This window comes from Hirundo rustica, chromosome 2 (assembly GCF_015227805.2).
Source record: "Hirundo rustica isolate bHirRus1 chromosome 2, bHirRus1.pri.v3, whole genome shotgun sequence".
Classification (NCBI taxonomy): domain Eukaryota; kingdom Metazoa; phylum Chordata; class Aves; order Passeriformes; family Hirundinidae; genus Hirundo; species Hirundo rustica.
This window is the reverse complement of record NC_053451.1, coordinates 57,627,980-57,647,949: the sequence shown is the minus strand read 5'-3', so window position 1 is coordinate 57,647,949 and position 19,970 is coordinate 57,627,980. Positions and strand designations below refer to the sequence as shown.

The following is a 19,970-nucleotide window of genomic DNA, read 5'->3' as shown; positions in this document are numbered from 1 at the left end:
CTACACTCAAACATTATTCCCAATATTGTTAAAATGAAACTAATTGAACAAAGTATGGTGTCTTGTACCATCAAGAGAGACCATCAAATATGGTCTTTATTTGAAAAATAATGAAAAAATACTTATTTCCTGAAACTCAGACAAATAAAATTCCATCAAATTACAGACAGAGTCATCATGCAGGATATATTTAAATAATGAAGTAAGCATATAATCAAGTAATCATATGCGATACTTGATTAGATAAAACCATTAACAGTTCAACCCTAGATATACTCATACCTTCATTCTAGACCTGATCACATGATTCCCCAACTCTCAAGATGAGCATAACCAAGATCATAATTTTCTCAACTAGATCTTTATTTCTTATGGTGAAAGAGAAGCAGAGAGGTCAAGTTACACTTTGCTGTGTTCAGGGGTTTTTTTTAAGTCTTCAGCAAAATTCACAAGAATACTAATTTAAGTAAAACTTTGTGGCTATTGCAAAAGTAGTAAAGAAAATTACTAAATTCTTTAATTGTTAACTTTTTAGCAACGAACAGTTTACCCATTTGGACTGTTTTGTGTTGCTACTGAGCAATGTAATTGCTGAAAACCAGCAATGTTACATTTTACTGTAAACAATGAAAACGCTTTCGCTCTACTTACTGGCAACAATTCGCCTTCCATCTGACAAAACCATTTCCCCACTTTCTACTAAAGTTTTTAAGATACAGGTAACATTTGTTGGTGCTTTGTCCGCCTCATCAATTACCAAAATATGTCCGAACTTCACTGCTTTTACCTAGAAGAGAAAGGAATCATAACATCACTACCAGCCAAAATCCTACAAGGAACTGCATTACTGACTTCTCAGTGAGCAGCAGTGACACCTCGGTGGCACTAAGACAAGAAAGGGACTCAGAACAGGGATAAGCTGCGACCAAACCACAATAGAGGGAACGGGAGGCAGGTTTGGGTGGTTCCATTTCTCCCGGATAGGGATGGAAAGGGGTATGAGGAGCCTGACTGTGAACGACTTGGAGTGCAGACAGAGAAGCGCAAAGCCAGTGTTCATCTAGATCGTCATCATGTACCTAAAAGAACTGAAGGATGGCTGCAACAGCTGTGTGGAGCCCAACTTAGCATGTAGGTGTGGGGTGCTACAAAGGAGAAGGAGCCAAATACCAGTCTACCAGTTAGAATGTGTCAGGTTAATACTAAATTATTTTCCATACTCATTTTCTGTGCGGGGACTCCCAAGATTATCATCTTATTCACATTTGGGACAGCAAATGTGTCAAATGTGACCAAATAAAAATAAAAGGTTTGCTACTGTATTCACTCACTGTGCCATAAAAATCAAATCACCAACATTATAAATCAAAGACATTTCCAAATATAAAATCCAAATGCTACTACTGACCAGAGGTGAATCTTCATATATAATAAGACCATCCTTTACAGAAGGTTGTAGGGTAAGGCTTTGTACAGTGGTATCCCTGAAATGTGGAAAAACAGATGGTATTAATTAAAAATACACAGGAATTTTAGTTACAATAAAATGCAAAATGAATAAATGAAAAACTGAATGGTCTCTTTTTCCTAAGAGGAACAAATATCTTTTTTTAGAATATTTGAGTAACTGGGAACAACAGTGTGCCAGCTTAGCAGTCAAAAGTCAGTATCCCTGCCTTTGCCAAGACTTTCACAGTAGTTCTCCATTTCTCATAAACCCTGAAAACAAAACCACTAAGAGAATCAGTACTTTTTGTATGCAGGCACATTATTGATGTTACTATTTCTAGTTAAGTGCTGAAACTGTCACTTATGTGACAAACAGGAATTGTTACTGTTTAGCTGTTCTTCTCCACATATCATCATGCAAAAACCCTATAAACAAAGAAAATCCAACAACTGACCATGTAGAATTATTAAAAACAATTATTTTCAGTTCTATCTAAGCTCTTCTCACTTGCTACATTTTATATCATGAACAGCATAAGCTCTTAGATGGGACAGAAGCTTTAGAAGCAGAATTTAATTTTGAGATTTTATTTGTGTTTGAATTGCTCAATTACCTTGTCTTCAAATTTAAAACCGTGCTAATTAAAATCTGTAATGAGAATATTCCTTAATCTTCACTATTTTCATCTATTTTAACCACCACCGGATGTACAGACAAATAAAAAACACTTGCAATTCAGAAAGGTGAAGCAACAGATATTACCACAAAGGATTCACCTACACAAATTATGTCAATAACATAGGGAAAGCCCCTCCTGATTGTAAAAAATTCTTGCCCAGATCTTTGTCAAGATCTCTATAATCAATCCTATTTACTTTGGGGTTCAGAGGGATCAAAAAGATAGAGAATAATCCAGAGGTGGGTCATGACAGAAGGTCCCTATGACTCCCACACTTTCACAGGCAACCGGAAATTCAATTTCAGAGCAAGTTGGTCTTGCCGTCCCTTTTCTCATGTATTTCAAAATTTGGATAAGTCTGTGTCAAAAGAATGATGGGCTGATCACAGGATAAAACCCATCAGGAGAACCTCTCTTAACGCTTCTTGAGATCCACATACTGGTCTATTGGTAAGGTTGGTAACCTTTGCACTGTATGTAACATTTGGTGCAACAAAAATCTCTTCTTGCCTTTCACAGCTGTGCTGGGTAACAAAACTGTTTGCTTAAGCCTAGCTGACTCACTCTTCCAAATATCCACTTAGTTCTATCTTTAATTTTGCAACACCTTGTAAAAACCAACAATTCTGATAAGCTCCATGGGTACAGGAAATCAAACAGTACTGTTTGTAGCACACTATTAAGTGGCCAGCTTCCAATTACAGTTTTAAACTGAGAGCATAACTTGCACATTTCCTTTATTTGACACTGCTGTTGGCAGGATTTCTGTCCCTAATAACTAATAATTTCTTGGTTAGCTTTAAGCCCACAATTGATTTAAGCCCACAGTTTCCATGCACAGGAATAAAGGAGAGGGCAGAAAGAGAGACTTCTAATGTTTATCTACTTCATCTGAACTTCAGTCCAGAAGGGGAAAGGTTACAAAGATAGGACCACCTTCACTTCATTTAACCCTGTCAGGAGTAGGCAACTCTGCCCCAAATAGTTATATTAACATTGTATTCACTTGCAACATACAAATTTTTAAATCACTAAAATAAACAGTAGCATTAATCTATTATCCTAGAAATCCTACCACGGGCACAAAAACAAAGCTTCTACTGTCACCCTGTGTGTCTAACCAATTTATATACTGGGAAGAGAAATCAATAATGGATCCAAAAATAACAAACCAATGGTATTTGTTTCTTGCACACATTATTTAGGCACCAAATTCTCAGACTGTATGTATCAGTCTGCCTCCACTATCAGTTAACATTTCTGATCTGCCTATACAATTGCAGATGCAGAAGAATTTTAAAATGTGTAAACCAAACACTAGAGTATATGAAAGTCACAATCACAGGTACTTATTAGTCAGAAATAACTCTAGGAAAAACCTTCTGAGGAATCAATACAACGTAAAAAGGGGAAGAATTTGTCAAATTTGAACTGTGATCTCTTTAAAAGTAATAGAAACATGAGAAAATGAGAGGACCCAAGGATAGGATAAGCCAAGAATAATGTAAAGGAAGATGCATTACAGGCGGCTTTACAGATCATAAATTTGCACTTAGGAGATAATGTATGGAAAATAATAAAGTGAACAGAACACATCAGGAAATTAAGATACCTGGTGATGTTGTGGATGGTCACAGGTGATGACACAAGAAAAGACACAATGGTGTTTTACCGTAACATGAAGCAGTATTTTACTTTTGCTGAGTGAGTTAATCCTCTGGCTCTGCAGAGATTACTTGCGACCCCTTAATATGGAATACTAACTTGCGCTTAGTATTCCATAATAATCACCAGCCCACACAAATCCTTCGGTTGATCTCATTCTTTGGAGAAGAAAGAATTGCCATATATTTTTGGAACATAAACACTGCAAGAGTTTACTGTTCATTTAAATGCTATTGCAAAAGTAGCATAATCAGAAAAAATATAGAAGTAAAATAAAAAATTGACATCCTGTATCTATCTTCTATTTTTTTTCTTATTTTATCTTCCTTCTGCTTCGTTGATAGTCAATCTTAATATTTAAGGAAATATATTGGGGGATTTGCAATGTATTACAGAAGTTAAATGTAAGTCAAATATTAATTCTATTGGCTTGATAACTTAAGAATGAAAAACTCCTGTATTTACTTAGGCTATTACATTCAGACATGTACATAAGAATGATTTTACAAGGGTTATTACAGATTAATGTTATTTTCCTTTCAGAATAATATGCTATACACTTATGTATCATTAATTTCTTTTATTCAGAAACCTACCATGACCCAAACACAGTAAAGAATGGCTAAAAATAAACTGTATCCTTAGGGTTTTTTTCTGAAATTTCCACTTTGTAATGAATTATGTAAAGGCACTGAAATATAGAAAGATAAAAACACACTATATATGAAATAAGCAGCAGCCGCATTTCCACAGCAAGCAGCATTTCCTAAATGTAAAATATGTCTGGCACTCAAAATTCCCACAGGAAAGGAACTAAAAACTCCAATTCATTTTCACTTAGAAATAGCAGCACCTTAATATTAACTAACAGGCTCTAACAAAGACATGAATACCAAACCCTCCTAATTTCATCACATTTAGCATGATGAAAGTAGGTCTGACACAAAGAAGCAAGACTGTAGGAATGTAGAAGTGAGTGAGAAAAACTGTCTGACATACTGTCACCTTACTCAATTGAACTGAATTTGTCTTCACCTGATCGTAAAGGAAAAATACGAAAAGCTCACTAATGTCTTTCCTAAGAATGTACTTCTACTTTTATCAAGGAAGCCATTCTCAAAGGGCTCCATTTAAAAAGGATGGGAAAAAAAAAATACTACTGAAATACAGCAACTTCTCTGACAGAACCACTCAATTCATAGTAGGACTTCTGAGGATTTTTCTCATGTTTTTTATTAACTCATATCACTGTCTTGGATGTATTTTTTGCTACTGCTGCATTATTTACCCTAAAGGCAGCTATTTCTGAGGTCTGCAGACTGACTCAAACATACTACTGTGACAGTTCCTGTTCCACTGACAGCAATGCCTTCCTTCTGGAGAAGAACTATGAACTGTGCCAGGAGAAATTTCCATCAACCTCAGACAGTTAGATGTTACCCTCTAGTTTAACAAAAGGTGTTCCAAGGCTTTAATTTAAGATTTGAGTCCCCAGGAAGGCTTACGCCCAAATACAGGACACAATGTCAGGGCCTCAGCTAACATCACAAACATTTTACATTCCCTGGAATTACTCCATCTTGACAAGTACAGAAGAATCCAGTCCTGGCTTCTGTATGTACTTCCACTGAGGCTAAAAGGGTAAGACATTATTTGTGCAAGGCAACCTTGTGTTTTAGGGGTCCCTACTCCTGGTAACAAGGTTACATAAACCAAGCTCGGGCTTGGCCTCTTCTGATTCACCAAATGAAACTTTACGGTAGTTGAAAGGAAAAATCAGAGGTGTATGCTCTAGAAATTCTTCTTCGTTTCTGCGAGGCATCTCTTATCTAAATACCTATGTACATAGATATGTATTTCTTCTCAATTACATGTCAATCGGATGTGAATATACCCATCCTCTGTGACCTAATTTTAAAGGGTATTTGAAAAATAATTAGTCCAAAGGCCATTTGAAGCTGTTAATTGGTCAGTTAATCTACTCATGGATTATCCTGATGAAGAGCAGGCAATCCCAACACAAAGAATCAATCTGCATGATTTTGACATTTACAAATTAATTTCTTAAGCCAACCCCTCACAAAGCCATTGCATTGCATGATCTGACTGCTATGTTTAGGAAATTCTGAAATATCTGAAAAGCCAACCAGATGTCTCATTGCTCTGTTAAAAATGAACCTGTAAAGGCTTTTTGACTTATTTGTATGCATGATAATTAAATCCACCGTTGTTTGTGGGTTTTTTTTTTCCTGCTAGGCTGTTACAGCTACTCAGCAGGACATAAGTTCATTTAAAATGCAAGAAATTATTTTGACTATAAAGGTAATCATTACTTAGTATGACTGCAGGTGGCAGAAGAGAGGTCAAAGGGAATTATGTTTAATTCATATGATATGCTTAAATCTGAAGTTACACAATTACTTGTATGTGATCCATCTGCCAAAACTAGATGCAAAATCCACTCACACTAATTTTAAAATACATAAATAGAGAAACATGACACCCTGCAGCTTCCATTATTGCTTGTAAGAATATATTTAATTGAGTAAACAGTGAGAAACTCTTAGCTCAGCTTCAGAGGAAAATGAAACAACAGGGTCTTCTAACCTGAGCTATTTCGCCATAACAGCCATGCAGCAGGATATTAAAGCTGAATTCAATTCCTACAAAAAGACAAATGAAGTAGCTTTCTAACACCTAGAATCTGACAATTTCATAAATCAGCCAGCTTATGAAAAGCTAACGCTGGAAACAGGGACCATTGGCTAGCATGAAATCTTGGAAGCTTTGCATTGCAACTCTGTATTCATTGAAAATGTATTTAAGAAAACAAGTAAAAAACAAATAAAAAACCATGAAGACACCTATTATATAGTTAATGCACTCAGTACTTCACAACATAAATCTTCACGACAAAAATGTGTCATCTTTTTACTTATTTCCAAACACGAGCTACATAAAGAATAAAGCACACACTATAAAGTACAAGATTAAAAGAAAGTAATCTAAACATTCATGACTCATGAGAAAAAATTACCTAGACTTTTGTTTTGTGGCTGCCAACAAACAAAAACACAACACCCCCACCCCCTGCCTTTGCTGTGTTCAAATGAAATAAACCAGTACAGCTACAGAACACCTCCTTCAACAGCCCACTACAGAGATAGCTTTTCTGTACTGTTCATTTTTAAAAACAGACCAGCAGAGCTGTATCAGCATTTAAATTATTTCATGTGGTCCTATATTCTTTCAAGAGATGATAATAAAATGCAATTCTGAGAACGAGTACACTATAATTCTAGTATCCACCTGTGTCTTGGCCAAAGGAAGCTGTTTCTTCTGAAACAACATTTTAAATTGGAATTTAAAAAATCTGAAGTCAATAAAGCTGAAAGGGTACTTTTAAATTATCTCAATAGGAGAAACAGATAATTAGATTTTATACTGATTACATGTGCTGAAAAAGAGGGAAAGAAAATTAAGATCTAAAGATTAATGCACAGTTTGTAGTAAGTATTGCTTGTAGGGACACCATAAGCTCATTTTCCTACCCCAAACTCCCCATTAATTTGATTGTTAAAGATCACAGCAAAATTACATTTGTTTTGAAAAGGATAACATATGCAAACTCAGGTAAGTTTTGGAAAAAAGAGCATCAGATTACAGTAATTTATTAGGGAACTAGAAAAGGCACAACACGAAAATCAGTTTATTTTTAAAATAAACCCTGCATCACACTTTCCAATCATCATTCACTAGAATAAATATAGTAACTCTTACAGGAAGATGTGATACCAAATCAAGATGTGATAAGCAAATTCTTTGGAAAGAAATGTATTGGGACACATAGAACAAGGTAGTTCCATATCTTGAAAGAGAACAGTAAGATCATCAGATACAAAACAGAATTTTAATAGCAGTTAGTATTCCACTGACAGTGTCAAATATCACATTTACAACAAAGAGAAATTTCTGTAGCATATATATAAATGCTTAGAAAAATAAGTTATCTCAACCTGTAAGAAAAAAGATATCACATGGAGAACTAAGACGACAAGGCTAATTTAGGGGTAAAACCTGTTTTATCAAAAGTTAAAGAGGAAAACTTCCCACATTCCCTATTTTCATGAAAAAGCAACACATCATATTTACAAGCCGTTCTAACATTTTTTACTTCATAGAGAACAACCCTCATAACACTAAAAAACATTCCTTCTTTTTGTCATATCACTCTATGAAGATTCATATTATCTTCTTCACAATAAACTATTTTCCTAGAAGATTATTTTCTTTATGCATAGAAGGAGAACAGTGGAACAGAACTAATAATTTCACATCTTCTGCAGGTTCACTGAGGTTTCGAGCAGCAGAAAATCCATTCATAGCCATCAATAAATTATTGATATAAATTACACTGCAGTCTACACATCAAAAGCTTCTATTTCTGTAAGTGATGGCGATGCTCTTATGCAGATCTATACACTGAAAACATTAGAGTTGAAGTTGACTAGCTCTGCGTATCATTACTTCAGTGGCCGCATCTGTAGTAGCTCAGAGGAGGGATCCAGTTCTCTCACTAGCTAAGAGTAACCAAGTTCCCACCATAACAGAAAAGGATCAGTACTCTTTAATCCTGATAATTTTCAATTGTATAGAGGAATGTCTGTGATAGACAGTCTGCAGAGGAGATTGTGGGCTCCAAATTTTGCATTTGCTACAGCTAATCTGTTGCTGACACAGCATGGAGCTGGAAACATATCTGAGAAACTTCTGTCTAACAATCACGCATTATTTACATGCATATCATAACTTCTAGATCATTTATTTACTGTTATCAAATTTAATCTCATAAACACACTGTGTTCTGAAAACAATGTTGAGTCTGATGCTGTTTGTTAATTCTCACAACTTTAACTACTGTTCCTACTAATACATTTGAGCATCAGGTAAGGACAGTGCAAATGGTCTCCCCCCATGCAACAACCACTGCTGGATTATATAATTTTATGAAGGTAAGATAAACTCATTTTAATCTTTTTCTTTTTTTTTTTTTTTTTTTTTTTTTAAGACTACAACATTACTACAACATACCTAGAACAAGAACGAGCTGCGATCATGCAGCGGCTACCTTGCAGAAATTGCTAAATCAGAGTGGTTGAGGTTAGAAGGCACCTTTGGAGGTCACTAAGTCCAACCCCCCATTAAAAAGGGCCACATAGAATCAAGGTACTCAACACAGTGTCCAGTGTCCAAATTTTGAATGTATCAAAAAAATCAAGGAGCACAGTGTACACCAAACTTTAAAGAAAAGGTTTTGACACTGGAAAAACAAACTTCATGCCTTCCTGAACCTAACAAACTCATTTCTTAGAACACAGATGTTCTGTAATTAATTTTTTGTAAAGGCACTATCAAGACAGAGAGGTTTTTGTTTGCTATCAGAGCGGTTAAGAGCACAATTCATGATGGCAGATGATAATTTCAGAGATTTCATGTTACCAGTAACTCTTTTTGGCTGAGCGACTTAAAGCAAATCCAACACCAGCACAACAGAGATGACAGCTCTCACAGGTCTTGAGGTGACGCTGTGTTCTCCCCAATATTTTATCAGTTGTTTTTAGTTGCCTAAGTTAGTATATTGAATAAACTACACATAAATATTTCTCTTTTTTTTATGTTTTTGTACTAAGCATAGCAGTACAAAAAAGTACTTTGATGATCACATAATATAAGACTCCAAAAACTTGATGCATATATATTAATCCACATGCCTACACATTTAGCATCTCATTTATACCACCAGAAACTACCATAAAAATTGTGTCACTAAAGTTTACATCTTCCTAGTCATAACCTAGGCTTTTAGGAAACTTTCTATCAGAAGTCTCTTCACAAAACCAAAAAAAAAAACCAAAAAAAAAACCCACCAAAAAATCCTTCCAAAATCCCCAAACTGGAACAATAAATCAAGCTTGCACTGAAAAAAAAAAAAAGGATAAATCCTGTGGTTATATATAGTCATCACAAAAATAGTAACTGCAAGGAGAAAAAATTATTCTAATTGAAATATAAAAAGCAGCTTGAGAGTATGACTTAATTCCAAATAGATGCAAACTTAAATGTTTAAATGACAGATAAAGAACATCTTACTCCAGAAAAAACACTCTTTGTGTGAAATTAGTTAGTAATTTGATGCTAAGAGAAGCAAAATTGATCTTTTTTTTTTCTTTGATCATATCAAAGGAGACAAGAATTTAAAGTTCATGGTATTTTTTCCTGACATTTTTATGTCAGGAGAAAGTAGGGAGCTTACAGTTTTATACTTATCTATAAAACTTAAACATATATATAGTATAAAACAGTTTTATACTTATCTATATAAACTCTCATCAGTGCTAAGAAGGATTCTACAGTCTTAACATGGAATATGTCCTTGCCTGAGTCTTCTCTAAAGTTTTACTTTTTTTTTCTTCTTTCTGTGGAATCTTCTTGGTTTTAGAGGCTTTGTTATTCAAAGCAAGGTATTATCATGAGGGAAAAAAATATAAATCAACATAAATATACAATAAAGAAAAATATAGTAAGATATCCTCATGAGGGCAAGCAGAGGAGCATGCACTGATCTCTTCTCTGTGGTGGCCAGTGACAGGACCCCAGGGAACAGCCTGAAGCTGTGTCAGGGGAGGTTTAGTTTGGATATTAGAAAAAGGTTCTTCAGCCAGAGGGTGGTTGGGCACTGGAACTGGCACCCCAGGGAAGTGGCGGCAGCATGTCTGAGCTCAAGAAGCATTTGGACAATGCTCTCAGGCACAAGGTGCAACACTTAGTCCTGTGCAAGGCCAGCAGCTGGACTCTGATGATCCTAGTGGTTACCTTCCAACTCAGCACACTCTATGATTCTGTGATTCCAAATTTCCATGAAAAATATTTTCCTGATTTAATGAAAAGCCAATTTAGTCTACCAAATTTCTGATTCAGATTTTTGCGTAGAACCACTAGTAAATTCTTTCCACATCATTCACAGGAGAGGTAGCAAAAGTAGTAACAGAAAGGTTCATAAAATAATGAGGCTTTCCAGAGTTCACTAATTTAGAAGCAACACAAATACTTGACTCTGTTACATTAGTTGAGAAGACATTGAATTTTCTTAGAGACAGTTTCTTAGTTACTGGCTGTAAAACCAGTACATGTTTAATTTCTATAAAGAACTCTTAAAAGTTCTTTAATATTAGACAAGGTAAACCTGTTGTTCATTCTGTAACATGTAGCTGGTGTCCTGGATAAACAAAATGGAGACAACCATGCCAGGAGGATAAACAAGATCTGGACTTTTTCTGCTGAAACTTACTCTTGTAGGAAAGGAGTGACACGGAAATCGTGGCAGATGAAAGTTCTTCCTTAACACAGAAAAGCAGCAAAATGCTTCATAAGTGCAGTTCCTAGGAAGAGGCTGTGCTGAGCCTGTGCCATATTACCTGCTTCCATAACCCCACAATTAATGCAATGAGAGAGAGCTGGTCAACTTCCGATCAGCTGCTAATATTAGGAAGCATGCAAGAGAAAGTAGCCAAATTTTAAAATAATTCATAAGCACACATTTCTTCTTAATTTCTGTCATTATTGAATCTAATTGCAGCTTCCTTCCATTAAGATTTTCTGCTTTATGGTACTGAAATGATTCATAAGATTTACAAATTTCAAGAATATAAAATTTTTCAATGAGATGCTCTATGAAAGGTTAAGGGAAATGATTTATAACCTCCATAAGCAATCACTACCTTTAGGGCAGGCTGACCCTTCCCATATGAGTAAGTTGCAGAGCAAGTAAATACAGATGTCAGAAAGGAAGTTTAAGGAAAAACACATTCCTTTTTCTGTCTTGTATTTCTCATCCTCTTGAAGGGCAAGACATAAAATGGGAGATTTCAAAATTACTCCTGGTAATAGCTTATTGCCTCTAAGATAAATACTCCGCGCTTGAATGTCATTGAACATATGTAGAGATAGAACAGCAGAACCCCTTACACTCCTTCATCAAGACAGTAAAAAAACCCCAAACCAACAAAAAAACCCACCCTAACAAATCTGTCAAGTTCTGCAATTCAGGTATACAAGCACCGTTAAAAGCATTATATTTAGAAATACTTTCCTTGGCATCCTTTAAGGTACTTACAGTAGCTAACTAGGAAATTTGAAGAAACACACAGGGCTATCAAAGATGAAGTGCACATTGTAGAATATTTTCTAATAAAGTACAACTAAGCCATGAGCTACTGACTGAATCTCCCCCACAAAGCACGTAAAAATTTACTAGGAAACTGTTTGTGTTTTTTGTAAACTTGCTCTTACTTTGTTTTGAATCCAGAAGAGTGCACTAACAATACTGTAATCCTTGTTTAAACACCTTGTAAAGTATAATCAAAGTATTATATAGACTTTGTTCTCCACATAGTATTTCAAAATGCAATGCAGGAAATAGAAATTTCTGATTTTTCTATATTCACAAATTATTTTTGTAAAACTGCATAGGACTGCTCATCATTTTCTCCTTCATTTTCTACTTCAACCTATTTCTAACCCCCTGTAATCATAAGCAGTATCTTATCGAGACTATAGAACACTGTATTGGCAAGACAATAAATACACATTTTTCTTCCTCGTGATGTCTCAACTAGCATGCTGCAATTTATACATTCTACAGCCACATGAAAACCCCAAACATGGTGCTTATACAATAAGCTCTGAGCTATATGAATTCATATTAAAGCATTGTTTGGCTTCATTACATCTCACTGGAGAACACATAAAAGGACAGAAACACTGTAGTACTTTGTGACATAATCGGGATTTGCAAAAATCCCAGTGTATTTTATCCAGACAAAATGGACGGCTCCTCCAAGTCGGAAAGTTAATGCAAAGCTGAAAGTAGGAGGTCACAAAAGCAGTATTTCATATAGAAGTGATGGAAATCTAGAATAGGTAGTTTAAAGGAAAACAGCAGTAGAAAAGTAATGAGATAGAGCTATCCAAGTATCAGGAATGCAAGTACAAGACATTTGAAGACAAAAATCTGGGTGAGAAAGTGAGAGAGAAAGTGTTACAAAGACTGCATTGTTAATGAGCAAAATACCAAAGATCAAAATTTCTATTAGCACTATTTAAAAAGCAGAGATTTTTGGAACAAGACAAGGTGATGAAGCTAGGAAGTTGAAGACAAAGAGATAAAGATTAGGAATGGAGCTGAAATGGGATTCAGTTCAATTGAAAATGAGTCTTCTAGACATATTTATCCTGTATTTCCATTTATTAGTTTCAAGTTCATGTCATAAAAACCAGGCATATAATTTCCTATTATTTCAGCATTTCAATTGTTTTCAGTTGGTTTACTGTATTGAAGTCTGGTTTTTTAGTTTATGATGCAATTTTCTAATCCAAACTTTTATGGATAAGAAAGAAATACATGCACTTAACGGGAGTGCCAAAGGAAAAAAGCCAAAAATGCTTTACTATGTAAAATGTTTCTTGTCTGATGAGTGATATATTCAAACACCCTTCACACAATACCTCATGCTTAGGGAAATCTTTCCAGAAATGACAGCAAAATATAACTTGCTTTTGAACAAAGTTTAGCATCAGCACACTTTGACTTCTACTTCTTCATGCATCAAACATGGTGATTGCATCACATTGTTGTACCCACTCCTCCACCTGTCAGCTTATTGCCTCTGCCAGACACATTCCTGTGGTCTGTGTGCCACTTACCATAATAGGGGGTCTTTGATCAAACAGTAAGACATTAAACTTCAGAAACATGAGTTTTAATAACATGAGAAATTTGACTAAAAACAAAAAGGATGGAAATCTAACACATTCTTACCTATGCAGCTGTAAATACTCTCTGGGTCTGTTTAAAAGGTGAAGGAATCTGTCGACAACCTTGTTTTTCCCAACACCCTGCAGTAAACAAATATGACATTAAGACATAATACAGAAGTACATTTTTAAGAGTTATAAAGACAAAAAATAATTTGCCAAAATGGTTAAAATACTCTCCATACTCTGTCATAGGAAAATACAACTTCAATCTATTTCAGAAAATTCTGAACACAAATTGATTACATGGAATTTATTTTATATATATATTCACAAAATACTTATCTGTTTTACTTGAAATAACCAGAAATAGGATTGTGCCCCTAGAGCTATGTCACACATGCTGAGCATCCTTTAACTAACACAAGTTTTTCCAGCATTTTTATTCCACAAAGTTGCCTTGCACTTAACAGGCAAAGTTAATTCTTCGTGGTCGTAGGAAACACCCTTTAACTGTCACATCGAATTTGGGCACAGCCTTGGTAATAGCTACCGATCCCATTCCACTGGAGTTACAAAAAGAGACCCAGATGGAATCAGAATTCAGCTGGAGATAAAACTGATCTATAACTCTAATGAAGGATGTCTGCATTAGCAAACTATAGAAAATGATGACAGTTAATTAGGTGTTGTCAACACCCTGCTGCGTCCTATAAAAACATTTTAGGAACTGGTATTTCAGTCCAGGTCTACCCTGGTCCCTGGGAAGGAATTATCAAAGAGCACAAATTAGGTGGGCTGCTGGGGAACATCCTCCACTTCATCCTCATCAAGAAAGGTGAGTATGTACTGAACTGCAGTAAGGAGATTCCCTTCAAAAATACATTCTAGAACTGGTCTGAAACGCTAATGTAGATGCAGACCAAGATGACAGCTCAAATACAGAAATTCTTATCCCTCCTGTAAGGAGGTGGCTGCAGACTGCAAAGAAAAAGGTAACAATAGAAAGGAAAGCTCAATTATAGACCAACCAATAGCTATTTGACAAGACACTATCCCTCTGCTGAGATTCTCACTCTGACTGCATGAATGTATCTAGTAGTCTACACCAGTGTAAAGAAGATAAATATAACCCAAAGAAAGATTAAAGAGATTAGATTAAACCAATTTGAGATTCACTAATCTATTTCACTTGGCCTTAAAACACAATAGGAGCCTTCAGAGCTGCAAGTTATGACATTTATGACTGTAAGCTCTAGCTGAGTGATGGTAACTGCCAGCTGCAGAATTGCAAACTGTTTAAGCTTCTTAAAATGGGACCACATTATACACAGTCTCTGACTACATTTGTAAGAATGGAGAATCATGCACATATGTATAATGAAATCACAGAAGGAGAGTTCTCACCATGAGAGCAGAGGAAAAAATACTGCAGAGGAGACAAAAATAGAACTACCTACATTCTACTGCAGACTTGACTCCCACACAGAAGAGCCAACTCTGTTAGTGTTCTGCCACATGCCTCCTCACAAATCTTCTTCCATCTGATTTTTCAGAAGAATCTACAGCTTTATATAGGTGTAGTAAGAAGCTGCAACACACTTAACACCTTTCACCAGTAGTTTCTGAAAACTGTCACCTGAAACAATTCTCCACTGCAGTGAACAGGGGTGAAATTGTGCTCAGAGGTTCTTGCAGGAACTTATAGGACATACTTACTTGGGAGGAAATATGCAAGTTCAGAAATTTTATCAGTGACGTTAAAAGTAACCAGAAACAGGCTAAGAATCCCCTAGTGGTGCACACAGACAGTTTTATTCACATATGTTTCCTGCTACTTGCAGTCAGATCATAAATGGGTGAATAAACAGGAATATTTCCAATGTCAAGCACAAAACACCCATGCTGAAAGCAGCTTCCTTTCCTAAGAGAGCTAAAGATGGCTGGGCAGATGTCTGCACAGAGTTTCTGTACCGATCCCAAGCAGATTGCATATCCTGTTTCAGAGCAGAGTGGGACTCCAGCCAGATGTGGCAAGTAGAAAGATGATGAAATATATCAACATACTGAATCAATGTAAAACATACTAAATATTAAGCAAAGTCGTTACTGTAATTAAAAAAAGAAAACTGGTGTTCACGTGCATTAACAGAAAGAGCATGTGGTTTTTATGTTTACGATAGATTCTTAGAATTATGCCTGAAAAAAATATTTTTTCCCAACTACAAAATAGTACTGCTAGTGTTTTTCTTCTTCTCCCACTCCAGCAGAAAGAGGACCAAACAACTGCTTTTGCGTATTTGTTGTTACCATCAGTAAGTGTGTTAAGAGGAGAGCACCTCACTTCTAAGAACCCTCAGAGGACACAAGCATGGTTGAGGGCTGCTGCGGAGGAAGGGAAAGAGCACAGTTACCAAAGTAACCCAGTGAAGTCACTGGGAGCTGTGCCGTGACCACTCTCACCCCTTCTTCATTTTAATCTGTGCATCTTGCCACAGTCTCCAGGTATCTCCTTCTACTTAAGTATACTTCAATTTCAGAACATCATACATTTTTTAAAAGGTGCATGCAGTATGTAAAAGCCAAAAGGCATTCCCACCAGGTTTTAGCTATTATAAACAAGTTAACATTGCCCAACTTCCAGACTGAACTGCTTTAGAGGGTACACTGTGTGCCTTCACAGAGGCTGTGGTGTACCACATAAAATCTTTGGTTGGCAACAGTAGCTGGAGCAAAGTTCACATCAAAGCTTTTTTGATTCCATCCCTCTACATTCCTACTTCATGACAAGATACCATTCCTCTTGGTCTCAGCTACTACACTGAGAAGTCACAATATAAAAGAAAGGAAGGAAGAGACCAAAGATATTCAGAAGGCTCTTTAGCACCATTAAGAAACTGCAAAAAATGAGAGCTTGGACGACTTTGTTCCTTAAGTACTATGCATTAGTGTAAGGCCAAAAAGAGCAGGTTTGTTGCAAATTCAGCTGACTTCCAATGGATAAAGAATATGTGTAGTAGTCTTCAAGTGAACAAGACGTGGAAAATGTTAACACATTTTGGAAAAACAACTGACCAAACCAACCCTAGTTACAGGCACTTAAGAAACAAGAAATTACAAAAATGGCAACAAAGTCACCATCCTTTGCCCTGACTGCTGAAGATCAAGCTGGATCTTCTGGACAGACACTCACACAGCTAGCAGTTACCTATTTAAACAGGAATAACTTGAATTACTTTTCACATGAACATACTAAAAGACTGAGCTGAACTTGGATTGGATTCAGAACATAATCTCATGTAATTTTGCAATCATTGCAGCCTAAGGTAATGTTCAGAGGACAAGCCAGTTTGACATTTACACTTGCTGTGTGCTATTTATATACACACTATTGCAGTTACTTAATTTAACAGAAATATAAACATATGCTAATTAGAGAGAAAAGAACATCTGTGTTGGTGTTTCAGCTGAACAGAATAAAAATACTTCAGAAAGCAAATATTAAACAATTTTTACTCCATCAGACATATGGGATAACTGAAATAGAAAAAATGGGAAGTAAATATCTGCACTAATGAATAACAAACAAGAAATTATGCAATTAGAATGGAAAATAATCCCTTAGCTAAAAATCCTTCTAACCGACACTGTAAACACTTGCTACCAAGGATGAAATGGCTTAATTTCCTAGTAGAAGCTGCAGTTTCAAATATAAACAAAGTTGTTATAAGTCCCAGGAGGCATTTTGCAATTCAGGATGCAGACCTGACAAGCAGTAGTGGGACAAATTTATCCCCTGCACAGGTCAAATAAAGACAATAAAGTTATAGTCCAAAGGAACTGGACCCAAGTTTTTGAAATTAACAGTCTGCCTCTTAGAAAAAACAAACAACAAACAAAACAAAACAACAACAACAACAAAACCTAAACCATGCTGCCTCATTTTTATTTTCTTTTAAATGATTTGCAGGTCATACTGAAGCAGCTAAAGAGGTTGCCATGTTGTGCTCTTCAGTACTGCCCTTCAGCTGAAACATTGCAATCACACCTTCTCCATATCAGAGCACGTTTCATTACAAAGAATGAAACAAATTTTGAAACTGGTAAAAAAGCATTTTATCACTTTTTGACCTTAAGAAGTTTCATTTTAAAACTGCATTTTTAGAGAATGAAAGACAAATTCGAGTTAACAATTTTAGTACACAGAACCTTCATGTCAGACTTCTCAGTTTCTAATGTCATAGAAAGTGTCGTATTATCATTTCCACAAAAACTTTTCGCTGAACAATGAAAAAAAATAAAGAAAGTGAAAACACTTTTGATAACATGCCACTTCTAACACTGGGTCTGGCACCAAACCACCTTTCATGGCCACAGCTTGCATGCTTCTGTCAGCAAAGAGATTTGTAACATGTATATTTTGGCAGAGGCTGAGATTTTTAGACCAGAGGATGTATCTCTGTTTTTTCACAAAATGTCCTATTATCAGCAAAGTAACTTGCAGCACCTATGCAGAATTATTTCACACACTCCAGGTATTGAGAAGCCCTGCTTGGAACAAATGTGAATAATGCATTTTAATAACTGCAGAAAGTGTGCCACCAACAGATTCTAGACCTTGCTACCAGAGGACCACTGCAATCAACCCTATCATGGCTACCTTACTTGAATGACAGCACCAAATTTAAATAATTGTGCAAAAGCAGTGGTGATTTTAACTCTTGCCCCAGCTGCAACGTACATACTTATCAGTTACAAAAGTAAGTGTTCTGTGGTTTAGTACCACAATTTTTTATTACAAGTTTATCATCTGGAGCACACAAAAATTATAGTGACAGCAAAAGAAGAAAACACCATATGAATCAACTTAATTCTCTGATAGGAATCATGAATGGAGTGCTCTGGATACACCTCTGACTGTAGTTCTAGACAAGCTTATAGAGTTTATGCCTTTTTCTGACCTTAAGTACAACCAGAGCCTTTCTACCCGGAGCCCTGTCAGGCTAAATACAATCATTGCATTTCCAGTGAGGTAAGACAACTGTGGTCTAATGGAGCGGAGCATATGAAAAGTTTATGATGGAAAGAAAGACAATAAATATCCAAAAGAAAAGTCAATTAACTGCTTATTTTTAAATTCTCCAATTTAATGTGTAAAGGCAGAAAGCAATACCGTAAGCAGAGACATATTTAAAAAGCATGCCTGTTCTCATATGTGTACACACTGACTGTACCAAGACGAAGAGAAATATTTTCTGTGTTTTCTACAACTGTCATACCTAATTCCCTAGACAAGAAATATCATAGTATTTGGCCCAATTTAGCTCATTTGGAGCTCAGTTTCTTCATGCTCACAATAATAATAAAAAATTGGTTTAGGATAGTACATTCTTGACTAGAGGAAGCTGTCTATTTTAAAACAAGTTTAAGCAGGAAAACAAGACTTATTTCTAGAAAAGCTGAAATGCCAAGCAATTGCAGTTTCCAGTTTTTTGATGACTGATATTATTACACTCTCAGTTTGTACTTAATTAAATTTTACAAGAAGTTAGGAATATAAATATTATATTAGAAGAAAAGATCTAATCAAGCATGTAATTTTAAATATCTTTAAGAAAGGCTCAATCATTTGTCCTACTAAATTCTTCAAGAATAAAATAAATTCCTAGTGTGAGCCCAAGAATTCATGTAAGTTGATCTCCCAGTTAAAGAAAGGCAGCAGAAAGGATGAAATTACATTCTTCTGTCAGGGAAATATATTAGCAAATGTACCAGAATGCCATTACATTTCTAAGTTATTTTAATCACAGTATAGTTGGGATTGGAAGGGAGATCATCTAGTCCAGCTGCCCAGCTAAAGCAGGTTCACCTACAGCAGGTTGCACAGGATTGCATTCAGGAGGGTTTTGAGAATCTCCAGGGAAGGAGACTTCACAGCCTCTCTGGGCAGCATGTTCCAATGCTCTTTCACTTTCACAGTAAAGAAGTTTTTCCTCAAATTCAGATGGAACTTCTTGTACTTCAGTTTGTGTCCGCTGCCCTTGTCCTATCACTGAGCACCACTGAAAACAATTGGGTCCCATTGTCTTGACATCCACCCTTAGAGTATTTGTTTACATTGACAAGATCCCCTTCCCCAAGCTAAACTGCCCCCACTCCCTCAACCTCTCCTCATAAGAGAGATACTCCAGTCTACTCATCATCTTCGTAGGCTAGACACAGCACTCATAATTCATGTATTTCTGATAGTCTACTTACTGTGGGTTCACATCAACACATTTAACGAGGGCTACCAGAGGTTCTTCCAGATTATTTACAACATTTAGCACCTTCATAGAATTCTTCATTCTGCTTCTGAAAAGC

The 19,970-nt window shown here is 35.9% G+C and overlaps 1 protein-coding gene across 2 annotated transcripts in view; it reads right to left on the bottom strand.

Moving 5' to 3' along the window:
- Positions 1-19,970, bottom strand: part of VWA8 (von Willebrand factor A domain containing 8) — a 189,629-nt gene that overhangs the window by 87,714 nt on the left and 81,945 nt on the right. For both annotated transcript variants that reach the window (XM_040054627.2, XM_040054626.2), the window contains exons 21-23: positions 13,672-13,748; positions 1,409-1,484; positions 652-787 (exon numbers count right to left, since the gene is read on the bottom strand). In XM_040054627.2, coding sequence (XP_039910561.1) covers positions 652-787; positions 1,409-1,484; positions 13,672-13,748 — 289 coding nt within the window. The remainder of the gene's footprint in view (positions 1-651; positions 788-1,408; positions 1,485-13,671; positions 13,749-19,970) is intronic.